This window comes from Eulemur rufifrons, chromosome 3 (genome assembly GCF_041146395.1).
Source record: "Eulemur rufifrons isolate Redbay chromosome 3, OSU_ERuf_1, whole genome shotgun sequence".
Classification (NCBI taxonomy): domain Eukaryota; kingdom Metazoa; phylum Chordata; class Mammalia; order Primates; family Lemuridae; genus Eulemur; species Eulemur rufifrons.
This window is the reverse complement of record NC_090985.1, coordinates 75,850,190-75,874,627: the sequence shown is the minus strand read 5'-3', so window position 1 is coordinate 75,874,627 and position 24,438 is coordinate 75,850,190. Positions and strand designations below refer to the sequence as shown.

At 34.9% G+C, this 24,438-nt stretch overlaps 1 protein-coding gene across 3 annotated transcripts in view; it reads left to right on the top strand.

Moving 5' to 3' along the window:
* ZBTB10 (zinc finger and BTB domain containing 10) overlaps positions 1–23,100 on the top strand; it is a 37,026-nt gene extending 13,926 nt beyond the window's left edge. Inside the window, exons 3-6 of one of the 3 annotated variants that reach the window (XM_069465506.1) lie at positions 12,675–12,773; positions 17,148–17,324; positions 17,538–17,710; positions 17,981–23,100. In XM_069465506.1, coding sequence (XP_069321607.1) covers positions 12,675–12,773; positions 17,148–17,324; positions 17,538–17,710; positions 17,981–18,286 — 755 coding nt within the window. In that variant the 3' untranslated portion in view covers positions 18,287–23,100. The remainder of the gene's footprint in view (positions 1–12,674; positions 12,774–17,147; positions 17,325–17,537; positions 17,711–17,980) is intronic. The other 2 variants (XM_069465505.1, XM_069465504.1) reach the window with 2 other exon arrangements.
* The last annotated feature ends 1,338 nt before the right edge of the window (positions 23,101–24,438 follow it).

The following is a 24,438-nucleotide window of genomic DNA, read 5'->3' as shown; positions in this document are numbered from 1 at the left end:
TTTTTATTATAAAAGTAATACTAAATTTGAATGTTTACAAAAGGGGGAATCACATAACATTTGTGGTATATTTTCTTTGTCTTTTCTCTAGGCCTATATATTTAGGTTTCTTGAGTTGTATTAATAATCAGGCATTACATATATTGTTAAGGAATGTGGACTTCCCTGAATATGTAGTTCTTTGATTTTCTTGAACTTTAGCCTCTATGCTTACTATTTTATACTCAGTGCTGGAAAAGATAGAATCTTTAGTGGTAATGTATAATCACTTTGTTATTTCAGAACATTTTTGAGAACTAGTTAATGGGTTTTTTTTTGTATTTAAACATATTTAAGTATTTCATAGAATTTTGCAAAATTATAAGATTACAGTATTATAATTTGTTTAGAGCTACTGTTCTCACCACGTATATTATAGAAGCTGGAATAATTTGTCCATTGTCACTTTCTAATTTTCATTCACCTTTGCTTATTTAAGAGTCCCCTGAGACCTTTCTCTTTAATACATTCCCCCAAAAATATATGCAAGAATCTCAGCATAACACATTGATGGTGGGGAATTTTTAAAAAGTGGAGTTGGGGGGAGGATCATTGTGAAAGAATGTAAATAGACTTGAAGCTTTTCTTTACCTTTAGTTTAATCTGGCTGGGCCTGTCTTTATTTGAAACAGCAGCTCAGTGGGTTTTGAGGTTTCCTATGCATACCCTAGGCTTATCCACCACTGTCATACATGATTTAATGTTTGTTTTGCTTCAAAGCACTATAACTGTTTTCAGCGTCTGATTTACATTATATTGGTCATCTGAGGACGGAGTACATTTTGTTAAAAAGAATCACTGGTTTTAGTTCCCAGAGGGCAAAATATGCCATAGTAATTCTGTGAAATGGTTCACCTGGCTCTTTAGATTTGACTTAGTTTTCACTGGTAGAAATTTTACTTGTGTAAAAATATGCGTGTGTGTATAACGAATACTATTTGGTGATCTTTTTTCTTGTACTTTATATCAAATTTTAGCTATTAAACCCCTGAGGTAGTTAAGTTAAATAAAGTATTATGGGTAGACAGACTCCTTAGCTAGCACTTTGTATTCGCTTAATTATTAATAATTAGAAGACATTGAAAATTTCTCAAATTAGAACTACATTGTCTTTCTGCTGCATGGATTATTCCTGTTTAACAGTATGGTGGGAACCCTGTAGTGTTTTTATTTTTTATTTAAAAAATTTTTTTAATTGTGTTGAGGCAGGGTCCTACTCAGTTGCCCTACGCTGGAGTGCAGTGTTGAGATCATAGCTCACTGCAGTCTGGAACGCCTGGGCTCAAGCAATCCTCGTGCCTCCGCCCCCTCACCCCCCCCCCCCCCAAGTAGGTAGGACTACCGGTGCACATGATCATACCACGCTAATTTTTTCATTTTTTTGTAGAGACAGGGTTTTGCTATGTTGCCCAGGCTGGTCTGAAACTCCTGGCCTCAAGCCATTCTCTTGCTCCAGCCTCCCAAAGAGCTGGGATTACAGGTGTGAGCTACTGCACCTGGTCCCTATAGTGTTTTAAATACACAAACACAGTTTCCCTTTAAGGAACAAGCCGATGTTTTGGGTGGTTAATGGCAAAATTAATCAGAGCTAATCCTATTTAAAGATTGATTTTTATGTATAATTGGAGTGATTTTTTTAAAAAAACATTAATATTGAACCACAATGCATACTTTCAAAAATAACATCAGTAGCAATTGTTAGCAAGTACCTCCTAGCCATGGTTGTATTGATGGACTAGGTCTATCAAATTATGTTGATAGTCTAATAGCTTTCTTTCTTTTTTTTTCTCAGCTCTCCTCTAATAGCTTTCAATTTATCTTTTACATCTTATAAAAGATAATTATATTTTTATGTCATAGATACCATTTTGGTATCTGATGAACTTCGCTTAACTTACAAATTTGCTTGATCAGTGATGTCCTGTGTCCAGCTTTTTAGTGCCTCTAAATTCAACTTTATTTGGTGGCAGAAAATGGGTGTTATATATAAGAGCATTATCGTTAGGGTGTGATATATAGAGCCAAGGCCTGGCAAATTTTTCCTGTAAAGGGCTGTGTAAAACAGTAAATATTTTTCAGCTTTGTTGGTCCTAAGGTCAGCCTCTCAATTCTGCCATTTATAGTTTGAAAGCAGTCATAGGCAGTTTGTAAACAAATGACCGTGGCTATGTTACAATAAAACTTTATTGCCAATCCTTGATATGTAGCAGTGGTTCTTAATCATGGCTGCAGGTTGGGATCCCTCGGGAGCATTACAAACCATAATGCTTGGATCTCTTTTTTCAGAGATTCCAATGTAGTTGGTATGCAGTTTGGTTTGGATGTTGGAACTTTTAAAAGTTCTACAGGTAATTCTATGAATCAAGGTTGAAATCCAAGGAGATAGTGGAACGAGCGTAAACTGAGTCAAACATAATGGATTTGAAAATCAGTTGTGCTACTTATCCATGCTGGACCATGGTAAAATAAAGTTAAACCCTTATTCCTCAGTTTCCTCATTATTAAAATATGGTGCTTATTTAACTTATTTAACACTCGGCCTCCCAAAGTGTTAGGATTACATACGCATGAGCCACCTCACCAGGCCTGTAACTTCTTAATTCTGCCATGTTGAGTAGTGTAATCTAAACCTAACCTCTAATCTACCTTGATAACCCTTCAAATATTAAAAATTTTAAAAGTTCCCCCAAAGTCCTGTTTTTTTAGGCTAAATGCTGTTCTTTCCACCTTGTGATGAATACACAGAATTGACTCTAACTCTCCCAAATTCTGACCACTATAGAACAGAGTGGGCCTGTATTTACCAAGGTTAAGGCTTTTCCCAAGGTCATTCGGCTAGTAAAACTGAAGAGAGGCAGGTTTCAGATTTAGGACTGTCTTACATTAAAACCTTGCAATTAACCACTAAACTATTAGGTCCCTATCTTTTAAAAAATTAATCCCTTTTAACTTTAAAAACATTTTTATGAACGCCTACATCATTGACTATGCTTTAATTTTCACTGAGAAAATAATGAAAAAAATCTCTGTGAAATAAATGCTCTTGAAGTTCTATAGCAAACATCTGAAAAGTCATGGTGAATTGTTCAGGCTACAATGTTTGTCATATCTGGATTTGTGGATTCCTTGTAGGAACTGTGACTTCCTGAGGTCTTCAGCCCACAGTAAACTACAGTTCTAAGAATGCTGTTATAATATTAATGCTGGTGTTTGGATGCCTCATAAAGATTGAGGGAAGAAGGTACACCCCTCACTGTCAGGGATTTTATTAAGATTTTTTAAAATCTCCATGAAGCTAACATCTGTTAATTTGACTTACTACTGGGATTCACTTCAGATCATTTCTCATGAGAATACTTGAAGTCAAACTCAGGAAAGTCAGAAAATTCTGTCCTGTTTTATTGTTGGGGTTGTAAAATAGTTAAAACTGTCAGCAAAAATGGAAGTCTGGATAAACAAATAGAAGAAAATGGTGTCATTAATGGGTTACTCTAATGTAAAAAATTTCAAATTCTTGCCTTGCTGATTTATGATAAGAAAACATTACACTTTATCCAAATAAAGCAAATAAAAATGAGATTAGAAATTAGATTGTAGAAATACAAATAAACAGCCTAAATTGTTTTACAAAATACACTCACACATGTTGCATTTAATTAGAACAAGTTAAGGATAATCCTATTTTTTGATCTCTTAATGCTGTAGGCTGATGGAATATAGTTTTTCTGAGCCTAGATTTTTATGTTTATACCAGTCATACTTGCAAGTTTTACCTGTTGTAAATAATTGTACTCTGTGTGTTCATGCATATGTAATTCATTTTGAACAAAGATTTGGAAGTGATAAGACAAAGTAGCCAATTCTGCAGGATGACAAAACTTTTCCTTGCACTGACTTCTGAAAGGACTTTCTCCAGTGGGCTTTTATATTGTTCACAAGTAGTATAATGGACATTTTCCTTAAGTATTTTCTAGTAAATGCAGCTGTAGATTATTTGTTTTTTTATCATTGACAAAAGCTGACTTTTTTCCTTAATGCCATGTAAGTACTCAGATGTGAGGTGACTTTAGTTGACTAAAAGATAAAATTTAGAGTTCTTTTTAATAACCTAAAAGTTTGTTTCTCTCTTCTACACTTCTGATTGGAAAATAGTTTTACAGCATTTGTAAGGTTGTATTAATCCTTAGTTGAGCTCAGGTTTGAGCTTTACGTTTTTTTTTTTTCTCTTTTTTTTTTGAGACAGAGTCTTGCTCTGTTGCCCGGGCTAGAGTGAGTGCCATGGCATCATCCTAGCTCACAGCAACCTCAAACTCCTGGACTCAAGCAATCCTCCTGCCTCAGCCTCCCGAGTAGCTGGGACTACAGACATGCGCCACCATGCCCGGCTAATTTTTTCTATATATATTTTTAGTTGGCCAGATAATTTCTTTCTATTTTTAGTAGAGACAGGGTCTCGCTCTTGCTCAGGCTGGTCTCGAACTCCTGAGCTCAAATGATCCGCCCACCTCGGCCTCCCAGAATGCTAGGATTACAGGCGTGAGCCACCGCGCCCGGCCTGAGCTTTACATTTTTGACTTGTGTAATTGCCTTTTGATTAAAAGCATATATGTTGGTATTTAGAAAACAATTTTTAGAAAAGAATATTCAAACTAAATAGCTTTAAGGAATCCTAATGAGGCATATTTGAAATAATGAACTTTTTAAATTACAGTAAACTCTATAATTACAGTTATCTACTAACCAGCATTTCTGCTCTTGTATGTTTTGGGTGATAATTGGTGTTCAATATTACTTTTGGGCACTGCAGAATCTTGAAATGCTTTCTAAATGATTTTTAATTTTAGAAATTAAACATTTTTGTGGTTTGAAATTAGGCCATCTGATTTGAGACTTCCCATTGTTTGACTGTGCCATATATTTAAACAACTGTGGAACTTGGCTTTGGTAACAGGACTTGGGGTGTAGACTCAGTTCTGCCACTTAACTAGCCTTGAGTGTATCCCAGTAACCTCCCTAATGGGAAAGAAGTAAAACTTCTACCTCAATTCTGAAATCTTAAAGGCTCTAAAAACCCCCAATTTTTTCTTACTTGTTTTTTCAATAAAACCAACTATTTATATTTTTTTACTTCCTTCAATGTGTATATTCATGTTTTTTCGAAAATATTAATGTTTTGATTATAGGGTGCTACCCCAGGTCCCACTGGGGTGTTGTAGTTATTTCCTAAAATCTGAGAACTTCTGCATTCTACATCTTATCTCAAAGGTTTCATATAATAGATTTATAAACCTAGATTAGTTTTCTTTTTCTTAGGAGATTCCAGAGGTTTTGCTAAACCTTCCAGGCATCCTTTTGGTGTGGAATATATATGAAGGATGAGCTATAAGAGAAATAGTTTGTCATCTTTTTTCCCCCTTTTCCTTTAGTTTTGCTCTGTTTATTGCTTTTCTTACCTATCTGCTGTATTTGACCCAAAGATGGCTACACTGGTGATTATTACCTATAAGTTAGAAACCCTAAGGAATAGAGGCTATGTGGCCAGACTGAAACTAGGAGCTGAAGAAGCCTTAAGTGGATCAGTTAGAAAAGCATTTTTGTGACCTCTGCCTGCTGAGGGTATTAAGTTGTCTAAACCTTATAAATGTCAACCCCTGAGAGTTTTTATAAAACTGAAATTTTCGTTTCTGACATACCTTAATATAGTGGGGTGACTAGATAGCTTTGAATTTTCATTTAAAGCTTTACTCTTCAGAAAAGTTATGTTATAAACAACTATTACTTTCCTGGAACTCCAAAATAGCTTTTTACATTGTAAGAGGAAATGTTGGAAGCAAAATTTTTATTTAAAACCCAAGACACTAAGATGTAGGCCAAATAGTGTCAAGATTTAGGAGTTCCCTTATCTAGAACTTATAAACAGTAGAGTGGCTGTGGGGTAAAAACATACCCAGTGCAATGTGATAAGTATTAAAATAAGATTATTTAAGCAGCACGGCAAGGGGGAGACTCCTAACTGCTCAGAAGAGTTGGAGAAAGCTTTATAGAGAAGGCATTAAGAGTTGGATCTTATGTAGGAGTTTTCCAGGAGAGGAAGGGCATTCACTGACTGCAAGGTGGCAAGAAATTGAAATAAGTGGGTAAAAGAACAGAAAGGGAGTGTAATAGAGAGATGTACACTTACCTTTCTGTTCTTTTACCTTCTTATTCCAACTTCTTACAACCTTGTCCATAGGTTAGGGGTATGTTGTAACTCTATGCCATGGTAATAAATTGGGAATTTTGTTTTACAGACTCTGAGGCAGTGAGGTTTTTAACTAGAAATTTCATCTGTTTATATTTGCATTTAAGACCAAAAAATTTGGAGAGCATTGTTCATGGGGTTGGAGTGGGAAATGAGCTGGGGAGATCTGTTAGGGACTATATGTAGCAGAAACTGCCTTTTTGAATAGTGCCAAGAACAGTGGAGTCTAGTCTAGTCATGGTCACGTGAGTCCAAGAGTTTGGAAGTGAAGGGAAAACTGTTGAGTTTCTAGGCTGCTACAGGAACTGTCAGGGGTTCTTTATATAATACATTGCAACTGAATTTACTCCCCACTGAAAGGGGAAAACTGAATGAAGAGAAAAATTTATACCTGAAACTGTCTTCCAAGAAGAGAAACTTGATGCTGGTATATATTTATGAAAATGAAAGTTGAATAGATCTTACTGAGTCCCTGAGTTTTTGTATAGCCGAGTTTAGCTATTTCTAAAACTTCCATTTCTGATGTCTTTTCTCATTTCATTCTTTTCAAGAGTATTTGTTCTAAGAATATCTAGATTATTCTGCACCTACCTCATGCTTGGAATATAGAGAACCAGAAGCAAATGGTCACACAGAACATCCCAACGCCATGTTCTTTTTTTAATTTTTTTAATTTATATTTTGTTGTTTTTGGTTACATGGATGAATTATATATGGTGATGTCTGGGGTTTTAGTGTACTTGTCACCCAAATAGTGTATATTACCCCAATAGGTAGTTTTCTTCACTCACCCCCTTCTCACTCTCCCCTTCTAAGTTTCCAGTGTCCAGAGGTATGGCCCTGTGTACCCATAGTCTTGAGTGCCACTTTTAAGTGAGAACATGCAGTATCTTGTTTTCCATTCCTACCTGACTTCACTTAGGATAATAGTGTGCAGTTCAATCCAAGTTGCTGCAAAAGACATTATTTCATCCTTTTTTATGGCTTAATATAGTACATGATGTATATGGTACCACATTTTCCTTATCCACTCCCAGTCTTGTTTAATTTAGCATTGACAGGCAGGTGCTATACTTCTCTCTAGATGATTTGTAAGGGTTGCTGTACTCCTGTTGTTCAAGCGACCAAAATTAACCTCACTTAATAATGATACCTTGTTTTATATTGTACTTTATAATGTATTCAGTATTTTCATTTACTAATATCACTTGTCACTGCACCTCTGAAGTAGGTAAGTATTGCTCCTATTTTCCATGTGAAGAAAAGAGAGGATATATAAAATTTGAGGGGTGGAGAGACTGAGATTTATACCAGTCTTTTAATCTCATTTTCTTTTCATTCTTGTTAATCAGATTTCTTAATCCATGAATAAGATATTTTTTAAATTATAATACATGGTAAATCAGAGAAATATAAAACGTGAATTCTGAAGAGCAATTGCATGAAGATAGACAAAAATGTGTTACTGTAAAGAACAATGATACCTAATACCTTGGTACTTTTAAGATTTTGGAGGTAGTTTTATCAAATAAAGGGAAGATAATGAAATGAATGCTTGTTTAGCACAGAGTGGAGTTAAGTTTCATTTTTGTTCATTTTCAAAAGAACCATATCAGGTATCACTTGGAAAATAAGTTTGAGTATGCCTCTGCACTCACTTTCCCAGTATTGCAGATTGTACCATTTTTTGATTGCCTGCTATGTGCTAGGCCCTGAGGCTTGGTATTCTAAATACATTATCAGGAGGCAGTGTGATACAGTTAATAAACAGTGCAGACCTCTGCCACTAGCTTGTTTTATTTAACCTTTGCCCAGCCTTAGTTTCTTCATTGATAAAGTTAAGGATAAGAATATTCTTACTATTACATAGCTATATAGTGAAACTTAGATAACATATGATAGGACTTACTGTTAGATGCATAAAATCTGTTTTTGTTTTGGGAGGCTGCTATTGTTCACTGGGGAAGGGCATTTGTAAAAACAGAAGAAATTGTTATGTGGCTTATTCTTTAGCTCTGGTCATTTGAATATTCCATACCAGATAAGTACCTGCTTACCAATCAGAAAAATAGCTGTCATCTTGTGAAACTAATGTTTTAATAGGTCTTCAAAAAGATCTCTTGCTGTTTACAAAGAAATCTTACCCCCTTTTTGCTATGTTTAAATGAAATAAAAGATTTCCATAGGAAGGTTTTGAATATTACAAAAGTATATTAAAGTTTATTTTGTAATCCTATTTAGAGAAAAAGATTACCAAGAGTTGTTATAATGTTTCCTAACGAAGCAAAATTCATTCCTGAAATGAATGCCTGGTTGATTGCCTGGCTTCTGTCTCACTCACATCTACATAACTAATAATGAATTGCTAGATGGTTTGGCTGATTTTGGATAATGTACAGCAGTTGTATATGATCTGTCACTTCCTAAATTAAGGACACTATTGATGATAGCTTATTGTCAACCTGGGAGAACACACCTATGCTGAGATTTTTGATATCAAGAACCAAGTAGTTGGTGCTTTGCAAAAGAAAAGGGGTAAGAGGTAGGAAACACCTCTATTAAGAATTAGCTAAGGAAAGTGCTTGCTTCAACAAATCACTATAGATGTGTACATAAATGGAAACCTGTATTTTACAAATTCATTTGGCAGAATTGTAGTAAGAAATATCTTTTGAACAGACTACATTTCAGAGTAATGAATTTTTTAAAGAAAACTGGTAAAATTGAATAATGATTTAAGTGTCATTTTTTGATTACTGAAATACATTTAACTTTCTAAGGAAAACAAAGCCACTAAATTTCAGTTAAATATTTTTAGTTTATATGTTTTACTTTAATTGTAGACTAAAACACAGAGAAATTATTCTGCACATAACAGTTAATTAAAACTAAACCTTGTTTGGTAATACAGGTTGCAAAGGGCACAGTATATCTATCGACATTTAATATTTTTAAAGCCTTTTATTTACTAGGCATTGTGATAAATATTGGGAAAATAAACAATATCCCTACTCTCGGAGAATGGGCAAAGGAGTCTATATACTGTTCCTTCTACATAAACTACTTGGTTATTCTCCTGACTTTAGAACAGGTTTGTTCTGGGTAATAATCTGACATTCTTCTAATGCTACTTTACAGAGAAAGTAAAAGCTAACAGAATGTCCTTAAGTTTCTGGCTTTAATCTTCTCCTTATATACACAGATTGTCTCTGCTGCCTCTTAAGTACCCAACCTGTGCTCCTGGATTCCAGACTCCCTAGGAATCCTACACAATTGATAATTCCTTCTCTTTGCTGGCTTATCTTCAATATCTTTAACTTCTTCCATTCTTAGTGACTCCTTCCTGTCAGCATTTAAATGTTTGTTACTTTCAGCTTCTAAAAAGAAGCAATTGTAGGGCCACATTTCCCAAAATGTTGTCTATATTTTTTCTTAATTGGTCATCCTCTATTCACAACACAGGCCACTTTGACTCTTTTCTGCTTGCCCAACCACAGCTCACCAGTATCACTCTCAATAAGGCTACCAGTGACTTCGTAGGTGCCTAGGGAATAAAATGAAAGCGATGTACATTTTCGGTCTTTATCTTGAATCCTAGGCAGAGTTGATAAAGCATACTACCTTTTCCTTAAAAATCTTTTATATCATTTTCTAACTCATTAAATGCTGGGATTCTTCAATATACTTGGTCAGAGTCTTTCCTTGTGGTTCTTTTACTCCAGTGGTTTTATTTACCATCTATATTCTGACAATTCAACATTTTTATTTCCAGTTCAAGCACCTTGATACTAAATTTCTCCTCTTGGAAGCTTAAATTAAAAAATCATATGTAGGTAAATTTTTTGAGTACTTTCTATATACCAGGCAAAGAGCTAAGGATTTCACATTTCTCATTTGACTTTTAAACTTTATCCCCGTTTTTTTACAGTAAAACAGTCCTCAACATTGAGTAAGTATTAGAATTACCTAGAGAGCTTGTTGAAAGTGCAGATTGCTGGGCCTACCTCCAAAATATCTGACTCAGTAGGAGGTCTGGGTTAGGGCCTGAGAATTCTCATTTCTAGAAAGTTCCCTGATGATACTGGTACATAGGGACTACACTTAGAAAAGCAAAATAACCTGCTTCACAGCTGGAAAGTGGAAGAGCTGGGATTTAATCCCAGGCAGACCTGAACTTACCCTTTTAACCCAGCACCCCCACCCCAAACATACCATACTTCTCTCCTAGGTATGTCATTGTTTGTAACTAAACTTCCTATTCTCCCCATATCTGGTCCTCCTCTAGGGTTCCCTAGCTGCCGTTAGTATAGGGTAGAAACCTCCCTTGTTCCTACCCTATACTAAGAGTCCCTCCCCGCCAATATTCAGTGTGCTACCAAGTCCTATCACTTTCTATCCCCACAAACTTTCTCAAATTTATCCACTTTTCTCCCTTTGCCACTGCCATCAAGTGCATCAAGGTTGCCTCAGCCCTCACCTGGATTGCTAAAATAGTTTCCTAACTGGTCTTTATATATCTGCAGTCCCCAACCCCTGGGCCAAGGCCCAATACTGGTCTGTAACCTATTAAGAAATGGGCCGAGTATCACCACACCACCTCCCCACAACCCAAAACACTCCAGCTCCCCACCTTCAGTCCGTGGAAAAATTGTCTTCTGTGAAACCAGTCCCTCATGCCAAAAAGGTTGGGGACCATTGCCTACATCCCTTCTTGCTGTTCTTTAATTCATTCATACAATAGCAAGGATACTTTTTATAAGTCAAATGAAATCTCTATTTAAAATGCTTCTATCCCCTTTAAAATGAAGGCCAAAATTCTTACCACGGGCTTTGGGGTCTGTATGGCTTATATGCTTATTGACTATCATTTTATACTATTCTTTCAATCATTATACGATTGTGCAGTCCTACTGGCCTGTCAGTATTTCAGTACCAGCTTTGTTTGTTGATTTTGGACTTTATAACTACACACTGGAAGCATTGGTGTTTAGCAGTCCATTGTATGAATATACCACAATTTATTTGCCCATTTTACATATTTTTGAATAAGTACTTATGTACAAAGAGGTTTTTATTTTTAATCTTGGGTTTGGGGGTGCCAGAGCAGTGAAGGATGGTAATACCAATGATAAGTCTTGAATGGGAGATAGAGGAAAGATAGTTAGTTCATCAATGGCATTTTAAAAATGTCTTCCGAAGTACCCTGGGAAGCCAAGGTGGGAGGATCACTTGAGGTCAGGAATTGGAGACCAGCCTGAGTGAGAGTGAGACTCCATCACTACTAAAAATAGAAAAAATTAGCCAGGTATGGTGGTGTGGACCAGTAGTCCCAGCTCCTTGGGAGTCTGAGGCAGGAGGATTGTTAGAGCCCAGAAGTTTGAGGTTGCTGCGAACTAGGCTTACACCATGGCACTCTAGTCAGGGCAACAGAGTGAGACTCTATCTCAAATAAATAAATAGGTAGGTAGTTTTCCAAGACCTAGGCCGTTTGAGAGAGTACAGGAGGGTTTGCGACATTACCAGTGAGATGATAATAAGCAGAATGAGTCCTAAATATTAGGACCTTCTAAACTAGATTTCAAAGTTTATCCTAAAAGCTATGGTGAACTATTTGAACATTTTAAACAAAGATTTTTGTTTTAGGAAGATCTCTCTGGCAACACTGTGGGAAATGAATAGAGGTGTGAACATTATTTTAGAAACCAGGAGACTAGGAAGCCATTTCACTAGTTCACTAATCCAAAAGAATAGTAACGAGTATCTGAATTAAGACAGTCGGATGGAACAGATTTATAGGAAACTTACAGGTTGAAACCCCAAAGCACTCATCTGATTACCCTCTCCACATCTGTTCCATATTTCAAGATTAGCTCTTAAGAATTGCCTCTTTTCTGAGGTCTTCCCTTACTGTTCTAGCTTTAGTTGGTCTTCTCCACTTCTCAACCAATACAAAAGCATCAATCTGTTTTATACATCTTGTACTTATGAGTTGGTAGTAGCAGGTATTGTTTGGGTGTCAGGCACCATAATTGTAACACTTGGCTTGCATTATCTAATTAGATTTCTACATCAAATCTATGATGTAGATGGATGTAAATGAGGAAACCAAGGCACGTGGGCACACAGCCAGTAGCATCACTAGGATTAGCACTTAAGTCACCCTTGCTCTACAACCCATTCCTGACCAGTACATTGTACTTAGTGTTTTCCGTGCGTATTTGTTCTTGTAGTTGAAAACCATGTCTTGTGCCTTGCGGTGTTGAGCACGTAGATAATTCAGTATTTACAGACAATCCTTTATTTCATCTGTATAAGAAGCAATTCCAGGAAGATTAATGTTTTAGGTGGTAGCTATGGTATGGTTTGTAAATAAATCATTCTGTCTCCTTTTCAGATTTGGATGGTGCTCTACTCTCAGGGCCTGATGGTGATAGGAATGTGAATGCAAATTTATTGGCTGAAGCTGGCTCTAATCAAGACGGAGGTGATGCTGGTAGGTACAGGATGATTTTAGCAAGAGTTACATCTAAGAGGATTTGACTGTTGAGATGTGTTACATGTTTACTGCAGCCTAGTGTAATTTCTCTCCCTTAGGGGAGAGTATTGTCTGTAAATACTTTGAATCTGTGGTAGATTGAATCGGTGTTTATGATGACTTTGGAAACTTGGTAAATGCGAATTGATAGATGTTTTTGCCTTTGTATGTTTGAAGGAATCATTTATTTAGAGTTTTAAAACTCTTAAATATCAAAGGTAATTAAGTTAATAGAGCTTATGGCTTCCTGCTGGTAAATAGATATGAAGTGGGGAATGATTTAATTATCAGAATGATTGACAAATGTATTTTAATTAGCTTTGCAAAATAATGGTGTGATTGTTGATGGCTATAGAAAATGTTGATCAGTTCTATATAATATTAGCTGTATATTGGGGGAAGCTTGATACATATAAAGAATCCATGAATATGTTATGAGTAAAAAGGGAGAAAGGTTTCTTTACAGAAGTATGCCAAAGTAGTAGAACCAAAGAATTGGAAAAATACCTATTTTTAATCCCCCATAGGAAATAGATCATCAGTGGATATTAAGCCAGTGTCAATGGGCTTGTCCCACTATGATTGGGTAGAAGTAATAGCATATCCACGTGGACTCAGTAACATCCCACAGATTATTTCCAGTTACAAGGGGGAAATGGTATCTTTATAATTAAAGAGATCTGAGGAACATTATCATAACCAAGTGATTAAACTTAGTATCATCGATAGTAGAACAAACTGAAATTAAGTGCCAGCTGATGTGATACACTAGCCAGTACACATTAACTATGTAGTATTCTTGAAAATATTTAGCCTGATTCTAATCATGAAGGAAAAATCAGATCTACATAAATCCAGTTACGTGACAGGTGCTCCAAACCCTAAAATGTTCATGTCATTGAAGACAAGCGGGGGAACCATTAGATTAAAAGGACCAAGGAGATAAACTGAAATACAGCATGGATGTTATTAGGTCAAAAAACGATTGAAGGGGGGCATTTTGGGAATGGCTGGAATTTGAATATGTAGTATGTAGTATTCAACCAATTTTAAATTTCTTGGATGTGCTGTGGTTATGTAGGCTCTAGAAGACATGGGCTATATTTAGTCTTGAAGTGATGAGTGTGCAGATTTTGAAGTAGTGCATAAGATGTGTATACATAACGAGAAAATGGGAAAAACTAACATTTGTTGAAGATAGATAAAGGGATATGGATGTTTATTGGTTCTTTCAGTGTAGCTTTGGAATTCTTTTCAAAGTTGGTGGTGTGGGGGGGGACCACAAAGGGCACTCCTTACACAAAGCAGCCAGGGCTTGTGAATGTAGTGTGCACTGACCACAATTAAACCACAGTTCTGAAGAAGCTGCCTTAAGGTGGTTTCCCCTGACTAAAATAATTTACTAAAAAAAATTTGAAATTGACAGTTTTGCGGGTCAGATGTGTTGAATTTTGAAGATATTTTGCTTTTCAGAAAATCACTAATAGTGCAAGAGAATTTTATTGCACTTCCTTTGTTTAGAAATCTGATGCAAGAATGTGTTTCATAGGACTGTGTGAATTTATATATAAAATGTTAAATTTGGGCACATACACACCTTTTCAGTGGAGAATGATCCATATCATTCATTTCATTCTCAGAAGAGTAAGCCTTTGATTTAGAGTCATTTCCCTCAAAGGGTACATTTTGATCCATTAGTATTTTTGCAGCTGAGATCAGCCTTTGTCGTATGACTTGTCAAAAACTTACATTTTTTCCTTAGTTTGCTGTTACGGAACAGTGTGCCCAGAAGGATATTATTGAACAGTAAGCACAATTTTGAAGTAGATCCTTAATGATACTTAAGTGTATTGAATTACAATGGCAATAACTTTATTCAGACCACTCTTGTAATTCGTATAAGTAATCTCTGCTAATTTTAAGAATTAGGAGAGATGCAAGAACTTCAGGGGGAAGCTTGCTTGCTGGCTGGCTTTATTTATTTATTTATTTGCCAGTCAAATTTAGCAGTGGGGGAGTTGTATACCAACTTCAGTGACACTATTAATAAGTTGTGGTAACCCACAGAAGGCTTTCTTAATTTGAATTATCATTTTGTATTCCAGATAGTGTTTCTTGCCTGTCACTGTGGATGCATTTTATTATATCTTTACTGCAAGCTATCTAGAGAAACATAGGATATCAAATACAAAGAAAATCTCTAATTATGAATCTTGGATCATCAGTTCATAAAATGTTTTAGGGATATTTTTCTATCTCCTTATTTTCATATATAATGAATAATATTTAACTGAATATATTAGCACATCTAACGTTTTATGACATTAGTTTTTCAAGTATTCTGAGCAAGTCAAAAGTATCAGCTATACCTTAGCATTTGCTAGATATATTTATTCAGCAAATAATTGGAGAACATATATTTTAGACATTAGAAATACAAAGGGCCCCGTGCGGTGGCTCACACCTGTAATCCTAGCACTCCGAGAGGCCGAGTTGGAAGGATTGAGGTCAGGAGTTCTAGACCAGCCTGAGCCAAGAGCAAGATTTCTCTACAAAAAATAAAAATGAAATTAGCCGCACATGGTGGCATGCACCTGTAGTCCCAGCTATTCAGAAGGCTGAGGCAGGAGGATCGCTGGAGCCCAGGAGTTTGAGGTTGCAGTGAGCTGTGATGACAGTGCTACTCTAGCCCAGGCAACAGAGCAAGACCTTGTCTTTTAAAGTGAAACTAAAAGTAGATTCACCTCCACAGGCTACCACCCCCATCCTAGTCACCATCCCACACACGTAGAAATTTTGTCTCGCTTAGGATTCTGAAAACTTTGCCCCAAACAGTGATACATTATAGTTAGATTATATATAGTTATGGGTTCAGAGGGCTTTCTTGACACCAAAAAATGGATATATTTTAAAGTATAAAACAGCTTACATTAAGAGTAATGATGTTCGGTTTTAAAACACTTTAGAGACCTTTTAACTTCATTGGGTATTAATACTTTCACCAAAGAGGAAATCTTAAGTTCTCTTAATTTTTAAGAGGGACATGTCTGGTAAATCTGGGAAAATTGAATTCTTAGGAAATCCATTCTGATAAGCATTCTTTTATTAAAACCATGGTGTCCATGAGAGTAAAATAAATTATTTGCTGCACTAGTAAACCATACATACATCTTGAAAGAAATGATTCAGACAGAGGAAAGCATAGATGCCTTGAATTGGGAGCCTGCTTATCACAGAGGTCAGTATGGACTAGAAGCAAGGGCTCCACCAGGTAAGGCTTTGTAGGATATTTGAAGTCTTTGTCCTTTACTGTGAGTGAGATGGGTGGCCCTTGCAGCCTTATAGAGCAGAGTGATGACCTGCCTTCCTCTGACAGTCTTTTGCTGTACTAAGAACAGACTCTAGGAAGGCAGCAGCAGGAACCAGGAGACAAGTTGGTAGCCACCGAAAACAATCCAAGGACCAGAGTTGATAGTTGATTGGATCAGGGTGGCAATGGCTGTGGAGGATTCTGGATATATTCCTATTGCCAGAAGATTCCTGGTCTGGGGAATTACTTACAAAGTCAGAATGAAATTAAATATAGAGGAGATAATTCCTGCCCTTGCTAATCTGAAGATCCTTAAGCACATGTTACTCTATTTTGAATTCTACCTTCTGGACTTTGTTTTGTGTAAGAATGGAGTTAGTAGAAAGAGAAGTTTCAATGAACCTCAAGAGTATTCATTTACTCTTGCCCTAATATGTCTAAAACAAGTCCAGTAATAGAAGAACTTTAGTCCATTTTTTTCTTAGAGACACAGGGTCTCACCCTGCCCAGATTAGAGTGCACTGGCATGATCATAGCTCGATGTAACCTCAAACTCTTGGGCTCAAGCAATCTTCCTATCTTAACTACCTGATTTAGTCAATTTTTCTGTACTTTATAAGATTGTTTTGGATACAATAAAGGAGAATATCCCATTTGACAGTTGGGCTTCAAAGTGATAGAATCTCAAGCGATAAAATAGTTAGGAATAGCAACCATGAAGAGTTCTGTTTTGAATATGTTTGAAACCCAACATTTAAAAGGGTAATTTCTCATGGCCTTCCCACAATTAAATAATATTCATGGGGTTTTTAAAATTGGATTTTTTCCTATATTGAATGTATTTTAAATTTAAGTTTTTAAAGTTGTGATAATAAGTATGGAGACAACTTAGACTGAAATGTGGAGTTAACTAGCTTTTAAGATGTTCTGTTATGCTCATAAGATACAAATATATTTTCTATTTTCTGACACTAATAAGAGAGAGATCTTTATTACCATTACTTCAAATCACTTTTTGTTAGGTACTTCACATGATTTCAAGTATGGTTTGATGCCTGGCCCTTCAAGTGATTTCAAGTATGGGTTGATACCAGGTACTTCAAATGACTTCAAGTATGGATTGATCCCAGGTGCTTCAAACGATTTCAAGTATGGATTATTGCCGGAATCTTGGCCAAAACAAGAAACTTGGGAAAATGGCAAGTATTAGTCAACTAAACAAATACAGAATTATCAAATACTTTTTAACAATTAAAATCTTCCATATTCTGAGTTTAAAAAAATCAAGTAGTAGCAGCCCTATGTCAATTACTGTTTCCAGGGATAGAGATGGAAGTTGTTTTGATAGCAGGTTTTCTGTTTAATGTATAGTAAGTACTTTCTGCTTTTGTTTTCTTTTTTAATTTTCACAGGTGAATCATCTCTAATCATGAACAAGTTAAAATGCCCTCATTGTAGCTATGTAGCCAAATACAGACGAACACTAAAAAGGCACTTGCTCATTCATACGGGAGTGAGATCATTTAGCTGTGATATTTGTGGAAAGCTGTTTACTCGAAGAGAACATGTAAAAAGACATTCCCTGGTAAGTAACTTTAAATACACTTGGTCTTTGAGATAAACTATATGTATGCCAGTGAAGATTAAAGGGATTTTAACAGTTAATTACAAATTTAAGGAAGGTTGATTATTAAATAAATTGCTTTAGGCAAAGAATGTGAATGAAACTGAATTTCATACAGAAAAGCAATGGTGTATCCACTCATTATTGTTAAATATATGGTTCAATTTGAGTGGTTCAAATGCATTCTATTTTCTATACCATCCTTATTGAATTTTTCCCCCTTTCAATCAGGTGCATAAAAAGGATAAAAAATACAAATGTATGGTGTGTAAGAAGATCTTCATGTTAGCAGCCAGTGTTGGAATAAGACATGGATCTCGACGCTATGGTGTTTGTGTAGACTGTGCAGATAAATCACAGCCAGGAGGGCAAGAAGGTGTAGATCAGGGACAGGATACAGAATTCCCTCGGGATGAAGAATATGAGGAGAATGAAGTAGGAGAAGCTGATGAAGAGCTGGTTGATGATGGAGAAGATCAGAATGATCCATCTCGATGGGATGAATCAGGAGATGTTTGTATGTCTCTAGATGATTAACTGACCTACTATACTCCTCAAGAATGCTGCATTTTGGACATAATATGAATCGACAATTTGGATTGTTGAACTTGAAGGCTTGCAAAATATGGTACATGCTGGATGGTAGTTATGTTGCTGTGAAAACTGTAGGGTCAAAGCCTTATAGCAAAAAAAAATTTTTTTTTATATTTGCACAGGACTGTACAGCAAACAACCATGTGGTTGGATTATATGGAGTCTCCACATTCAGTCAGTTATCAAAGTAAAATATTTTTTATTTATAGGATATACAGTAACTATTTGGGTCCTATGAAAATATATTACCTGTCCTTATAGAGCTTACATTCATGTGCTACTTTAACGTGAATGAAGAAAATCCATTTATGGAAGTACAGTGACAGTTGACCCAATCACTCTGTCCATCAAACCACTCAGGCTAGTTTGTACTAGTAGAGTTTTGTTTCTATTTTTATTTTTATTAATTTTATTTTTTTTAATACAGATTTTCAGTGAGGGGCTTTTTCAACCCCATTGGTTCTATTTTCTTGTATTTTTCCATTTTAATTTGCTTCATAACTTAAACCAAGTCTCCTCTAGTCTTAGGTATTATTTCTCAATTTTGTGCTGATGGGCATGTTTATAAGAAACTGGAGAGATAATTTATTGGAATGAACTAACTGACTTCCCCCATCTCCCCTTTCCTTTTTGACATGAATTTTACTACACAAATGAAGAATGATGTTGCAGAGTTACCGTGGTGAAGTTGACAAATACCACTAAAATGATTATGATTTAGAAGTAACTTTTTCTTGCTGCTCTAATCTGATAAATGGTTATATATAATGTTTTCTGACATGGTATTTGGTTTTGGGTATCTGTTACTTTGGCATTATTCTTGTTTGCCTCTTTTTATTTTTGCCAGTGTACTATACCTCAGTCCTATTTGAAAGACCTAATCGAAAGAAAAGTCATAGAAATAATAAGTAAAATGATTTGTTTTATAATTTATCCCCCATGTCCAGTTTGGTTAGTTTGTGTTATGCAATAGAAGTGAAATATCAGGTTTTTATCCCTGTGCCCTTTTTATCATTAAAATTAACACAAAATATGCATTCTCTTTTGTTTCATACTTACTGGGAGATTGAGTGCTTAAAAATTATGATTGATAATTATTTTTCCATTGTTTAAAGTCACTGCACCTACATACAGTCTTTCTAGTAGTCACCATGATGAAACAATCTCCAAAAATCTTACAAATAGAATAGAGAGGCGTTATTCCATTAACTAAATTCTTCAGGGTACAAAGGGTGATCCTTAAGTTGAAATGTCAGATTTATTTAGCCTGGTGACAAATGAATTAGCTGATTGTGGAACTCAGCAACATTTCACATATTATAAACATGTGTCGCATTTTATCAGCATATTGTATATTCTATAAGGTTGAGGAACATATTTTCAGCTTTCTTTTAAATAAAAATTGAATATATTTTCCTATTTTATATCAGGTAACTAAATTAATGCTAGTTGTGTGAGAAAAAATTGCAAAGGTGCTTTGACAGATACAATCCTTTTGGTGCTCTATCTGATCAAAGTTGAAAAGTTGATATGTTTTTTCAGAGCAAGCTTTATCATTGTCTCTGATTTCAGTAGAATGATGGTTTAATGTTAGACAATGATGTTTCTGCTTGGATAAATCAAAGATAAATTACAGTTACATGGTTAGATACATCTTGTCACCTATACTTTATTGTAGTTTCTACATAACTGTAAACCTGAAAGATGAATAGTTTTGGTTTGATTTTTGTTTAAAACCGAAGAATATATCTTAATGTTCTAGACAAATGAGTAAAATGTATTTCTGGTGAGGTCCAAAGTAGAAATTAGTTGGGCAAAAATACTATGAATGAAAAAGTATTTTAAACGTAAAATGTTCCTTGTGAATATGTAAGTATAGTATAAAGATTTCTTTCATCCCATTTATTCCCTTCCTTTAAAATAAACTAGTTTACAATTGGTAGATCTGTCTATATATAAATATATATTAAAGAGCAAAGATATATATCTAAAAAATCACCTAAATCTGCTTTATTAGACTACAGTTCACTTATTGCATAGAAACTGGACTTGGCTTTACATTCTTAATGTACTTTTACTTTTCCTCAAGATATGAATTATTATTCTCTTGAAACTGAATTTTCTTTTACTACTTAAATCATTTATGTATATCTGGTAAATTATGACCAAATTTTTGTTAGATTGCATACAGTAAATTGAAATACACACTTGGTACACTACGGGATTTTGTTGTGCTTTTGTTTTGGTTTTAGTTGGAAACAAGGTTTGACGTAGATGGCTTGTTACTGTTAATTTAAAATATTCTATAATTGTCCATTACCTTTTATGTTGTGTTGTGACAGATTTGGCTATATTTTTAGTCAATTGAAATATAATACTTTAAAAGTTTGTTTTTAGGTAATCCAAAGGAAAAATGTTTATACTCTAGAATATGTTAGCCTCAGCCTATATAAAAATTTCTTTGAAGTAAACATTTTACCAGAAACAGAATTGACAGATTTTTCTACTTGCTGACTGCCTAACTTATTTTGTTTCATGATCTCGAGGGACTTCCTTTTCCCGTGTAGATCTTTTTAAAAAATAGTTTTAGTACTAAGGTATACTACTGGACATTTCTATTTTTTTAAGTATATTCTTTTTCTGACTTACAATTTCAGGAAGTTGATAGATACTAAGAACTTAATGATTGGTCTCAGAGGTAAAAATGGAATACTCATAATTTTATCTGTAGAACTCTGGCAGAATTATGTTACACATTTGGTGAAGTTTTCTCTTGTAATTTATATTTTTAAATGAAAAAATATTTTAGAGCTTCTAATTTTAATGAAAAGGAAGAGTATAAACTGTTTCTTTCATATTCACTCTGTAGTAACAGACCCTCTCAAATCAAGATCATGTATTATTTCTTAGAATTCTCAGACAGCTACTTCCATATGGTCCCCTCTTTATCATAGTTCTTGGCTCTCATTTTTCTTATTTACTAGATGTTTTGCTAAATTTTAGCACCGTAGCAATTGAGAGCTTAAAAAAAGAAACATTTCAGGAAGGGGAAACTGAACAGTAATGAGTAGCTTTGAAATTCCGGGGAAAAACACTAGCTAGTTTAGGTGGAGCCATCCTGGTGAAGAGTGAGCTAAATGAGTTAATTCATGTAAAGTGCTTAGAACACTGGTACATAATAGGTGCATAATACATCTTAGTTGTTTAATAATAGATAAGAACCAAGAGGAAAAGAAGAAATGAGAAAAGGGGGAAAGGAGGGAAAAATGGGAAATAAAAGGATTAGGACTTGGAAATTTATGTTATCACAATATAGTATAAATGACCTGGAGATTACTGGAGTAGTATAATGTGAGGAAAGGTGTGAAGGAAAATAGAAAACTTCATTAAGTTTTATATTTTTAGGATTTTCTGAACATAGCATGACAGGTTTAGATCCATTTTTCTGAAGAATGATTCCAAAAGCTACCAATTTTATTTGTGTGCCCACACTTGCCGCTGTGCTATATGCATTATTTTCTCTAATCCTCTATAAGGTAGGTGCTAATAGTCTCCATTTTATAGATGAAGAAAGACTGTGAAATTCAGAAACTTGGCTTATTTAATGCAGCCATGGTAGAACTGGGATTTGACCAGGTCTGATTCTGAAACCCATGCTCTTTCTTGGAGGCTCTGTTGCTGCCTCATTAAACAACTCTTTTGTAGAATTTCAGCTCTTTAAAGGAGTCTGTCTATGGAGATTTATATTTTTCCTATAAAGCAGCTATGTTAGGAATTTTGTGTCCTTCCTCCCCCAACAAATATCCTTACTACCTTTTCCTCCTGATAAAGCAATTGTTTTGTCACTTTAAGAAGACACAACCTCAGTGTAGCACATGCTATTAATCAGCTGTGGCATTTTGATTTTTAAAAGGATGGTTTTTATCTGAAAAACTAGATACAAACCCCAGTTTTTGTGCCGTTCAGTCACCCAGATCCTTAAACTTAACTATGGTACATAATATACTCGTTAGAACTAACAAACAGGTGTTTTCTTAGTCACATTAGGATTTAAAATGGAAAGTTTTTTTCCTGCTGTATCCCTGCTTTCAAGTGAAATTAATTCTAGGTAGTTTAAAATGTGTTAGGGATAAGCACACTTTAAAAGATGTTTTCTAGCCCTGAATTTTATGACAGTGGGTACTTAAATTTGGAGTACACTAGCTAGTGAGAACAAAATTTTGGGTTGTAGAGAGGGATGGTTGAGGCCATTATGAAATGGGAGAATCAGCGTTTTAAACACTGTAAACATAAAAGAACACTTCTGCCTGCTGTTTGTAAAAGCTCTTTGGGAAGATCTTTTACGAAGACCAATTTTTTTTAATGTAAATTACCTATCTAATATAAATGTCCTAAGACATGTATGTAAACTTCCGAAACTGTTTTGTCTGTGTATTTAGAAAATACACAAGAATATCAGACCTAAAAATATAAACTTGTGAGCACTAAACTGCTTCTGGCTTTGTGAATTTTATTGACTCTGACATTCAATTCAGATTTCTTTGCCAACTGTACTAATTTAGACTAATTGGGGTAAGGGGAACACCTTTGTAAACTTTAACTTATGTAAAATCCAGATACCTTTGTACTTAAGGTTTACAAGTTTGAATTATAGAATATTATGAGGGTTTTTATTTTGGTTTTGTATGTTTTTATTTGAAAGTACATAAATGACAAACTACCTCCTAGTAACCCTACTTTGATTAATTAATAGCAGTTGCCAGGCGCGGTGACTCCAGCCTGAAATCTCAGTCACTTGTGAGACTGAAGCAGGAGGATCGCTTGAGCCCAGGAGTTCAAAGCTGCAGTGAGCTATGATTGCACCACTGCACTCCAGCCTGGGTGACAGAGTGAGACTGTATCTCTTTACAAAAAAAAAAAAAAAAGATTTGTAATCAGTGTATCTTCCATCTTTATTTACTTTTATGATTCTCTACAGGTTTTAGGAAACTTTATAAAAAACAATTCCTCTGAATTTCCATATAATTTACCCTTGTACATAATCTTGGGAAAATAAATGGGTTGAAAAGTAAAGGTAAACCGCTTCATCCCATATTTACTGTATATTTGTGGGTTTATTGATCACAAGTAAATATGTAATATATTCTTTGAACCTTTATATTAATATAGAGAATATAGTTACCTAGTTTTTTAGGTTTTTTAAAATTTAGAACAAAGGAAACCATAAAATGGCCATATACTGAGATTTTATTAAAGAAATGGGAGTTTTTAGTTTTTGGAGAGAGGCAAAGTAAAGGGGGTACCCACATAGCATTATCTCTAAATATGTAAAGAACTGTCATGTGGCAGAAGAATTAAGACATTCTGTGCAGTTCTAAGAGGCAATGATTGGGGGACCACTTGGCTCAAGATTAAAAAGCAGTTTCAAATTATCCAAAGATGAAATGGAGTTGCTTCAGAAAAAAATCTGAATCTCCTACCACTGGAGATATTCTACATAAAGTGAAGGTTATCTGACAATCATTGTGGCTAAGGCAATATTGACCAAACTTCCCTATTTCAGAGTTTTTTTTTTTCCCCCCAAGTGTTGGGATCATCATAGTTACCAACTTGTTTTGCTTAGTAAACAGAAAATAATTGGTAAAATTATGTATAAATACTTGAAGAATATTTTCACACTAAAAATTTTAGGACAAAATTTAGAAAATTTAAAATTAAGACATCAGATTTAGCTTAATGGAAAAAATTGCTATTTGAGCCTTTTTTTTTTAATTTTTTATTGCAAATCATCACAGACCAGTGTTTGGATGCTGGTGTAGGAAATTGAATTATTGGATCTATGATTAGATAAGAAAAATAAAGCTACTTCAGAACTGAGTCTATGGCATAACTTTCTGAAGTTAGAATTAAAGAAGGAAATTACAGGAAATCTATTCAACTATAATAAATTTTAAAAATCAGCTTCATAACTGCATGGTACCTTACCTGGTATTAATACTACCTTATTGTCAACCAGATTTATTTTTTTCCCACCACGACCAATCTTATGTTTGGCAATAAGAAAATGCTAATCTTCCAAATGTAGTAAGGTATGT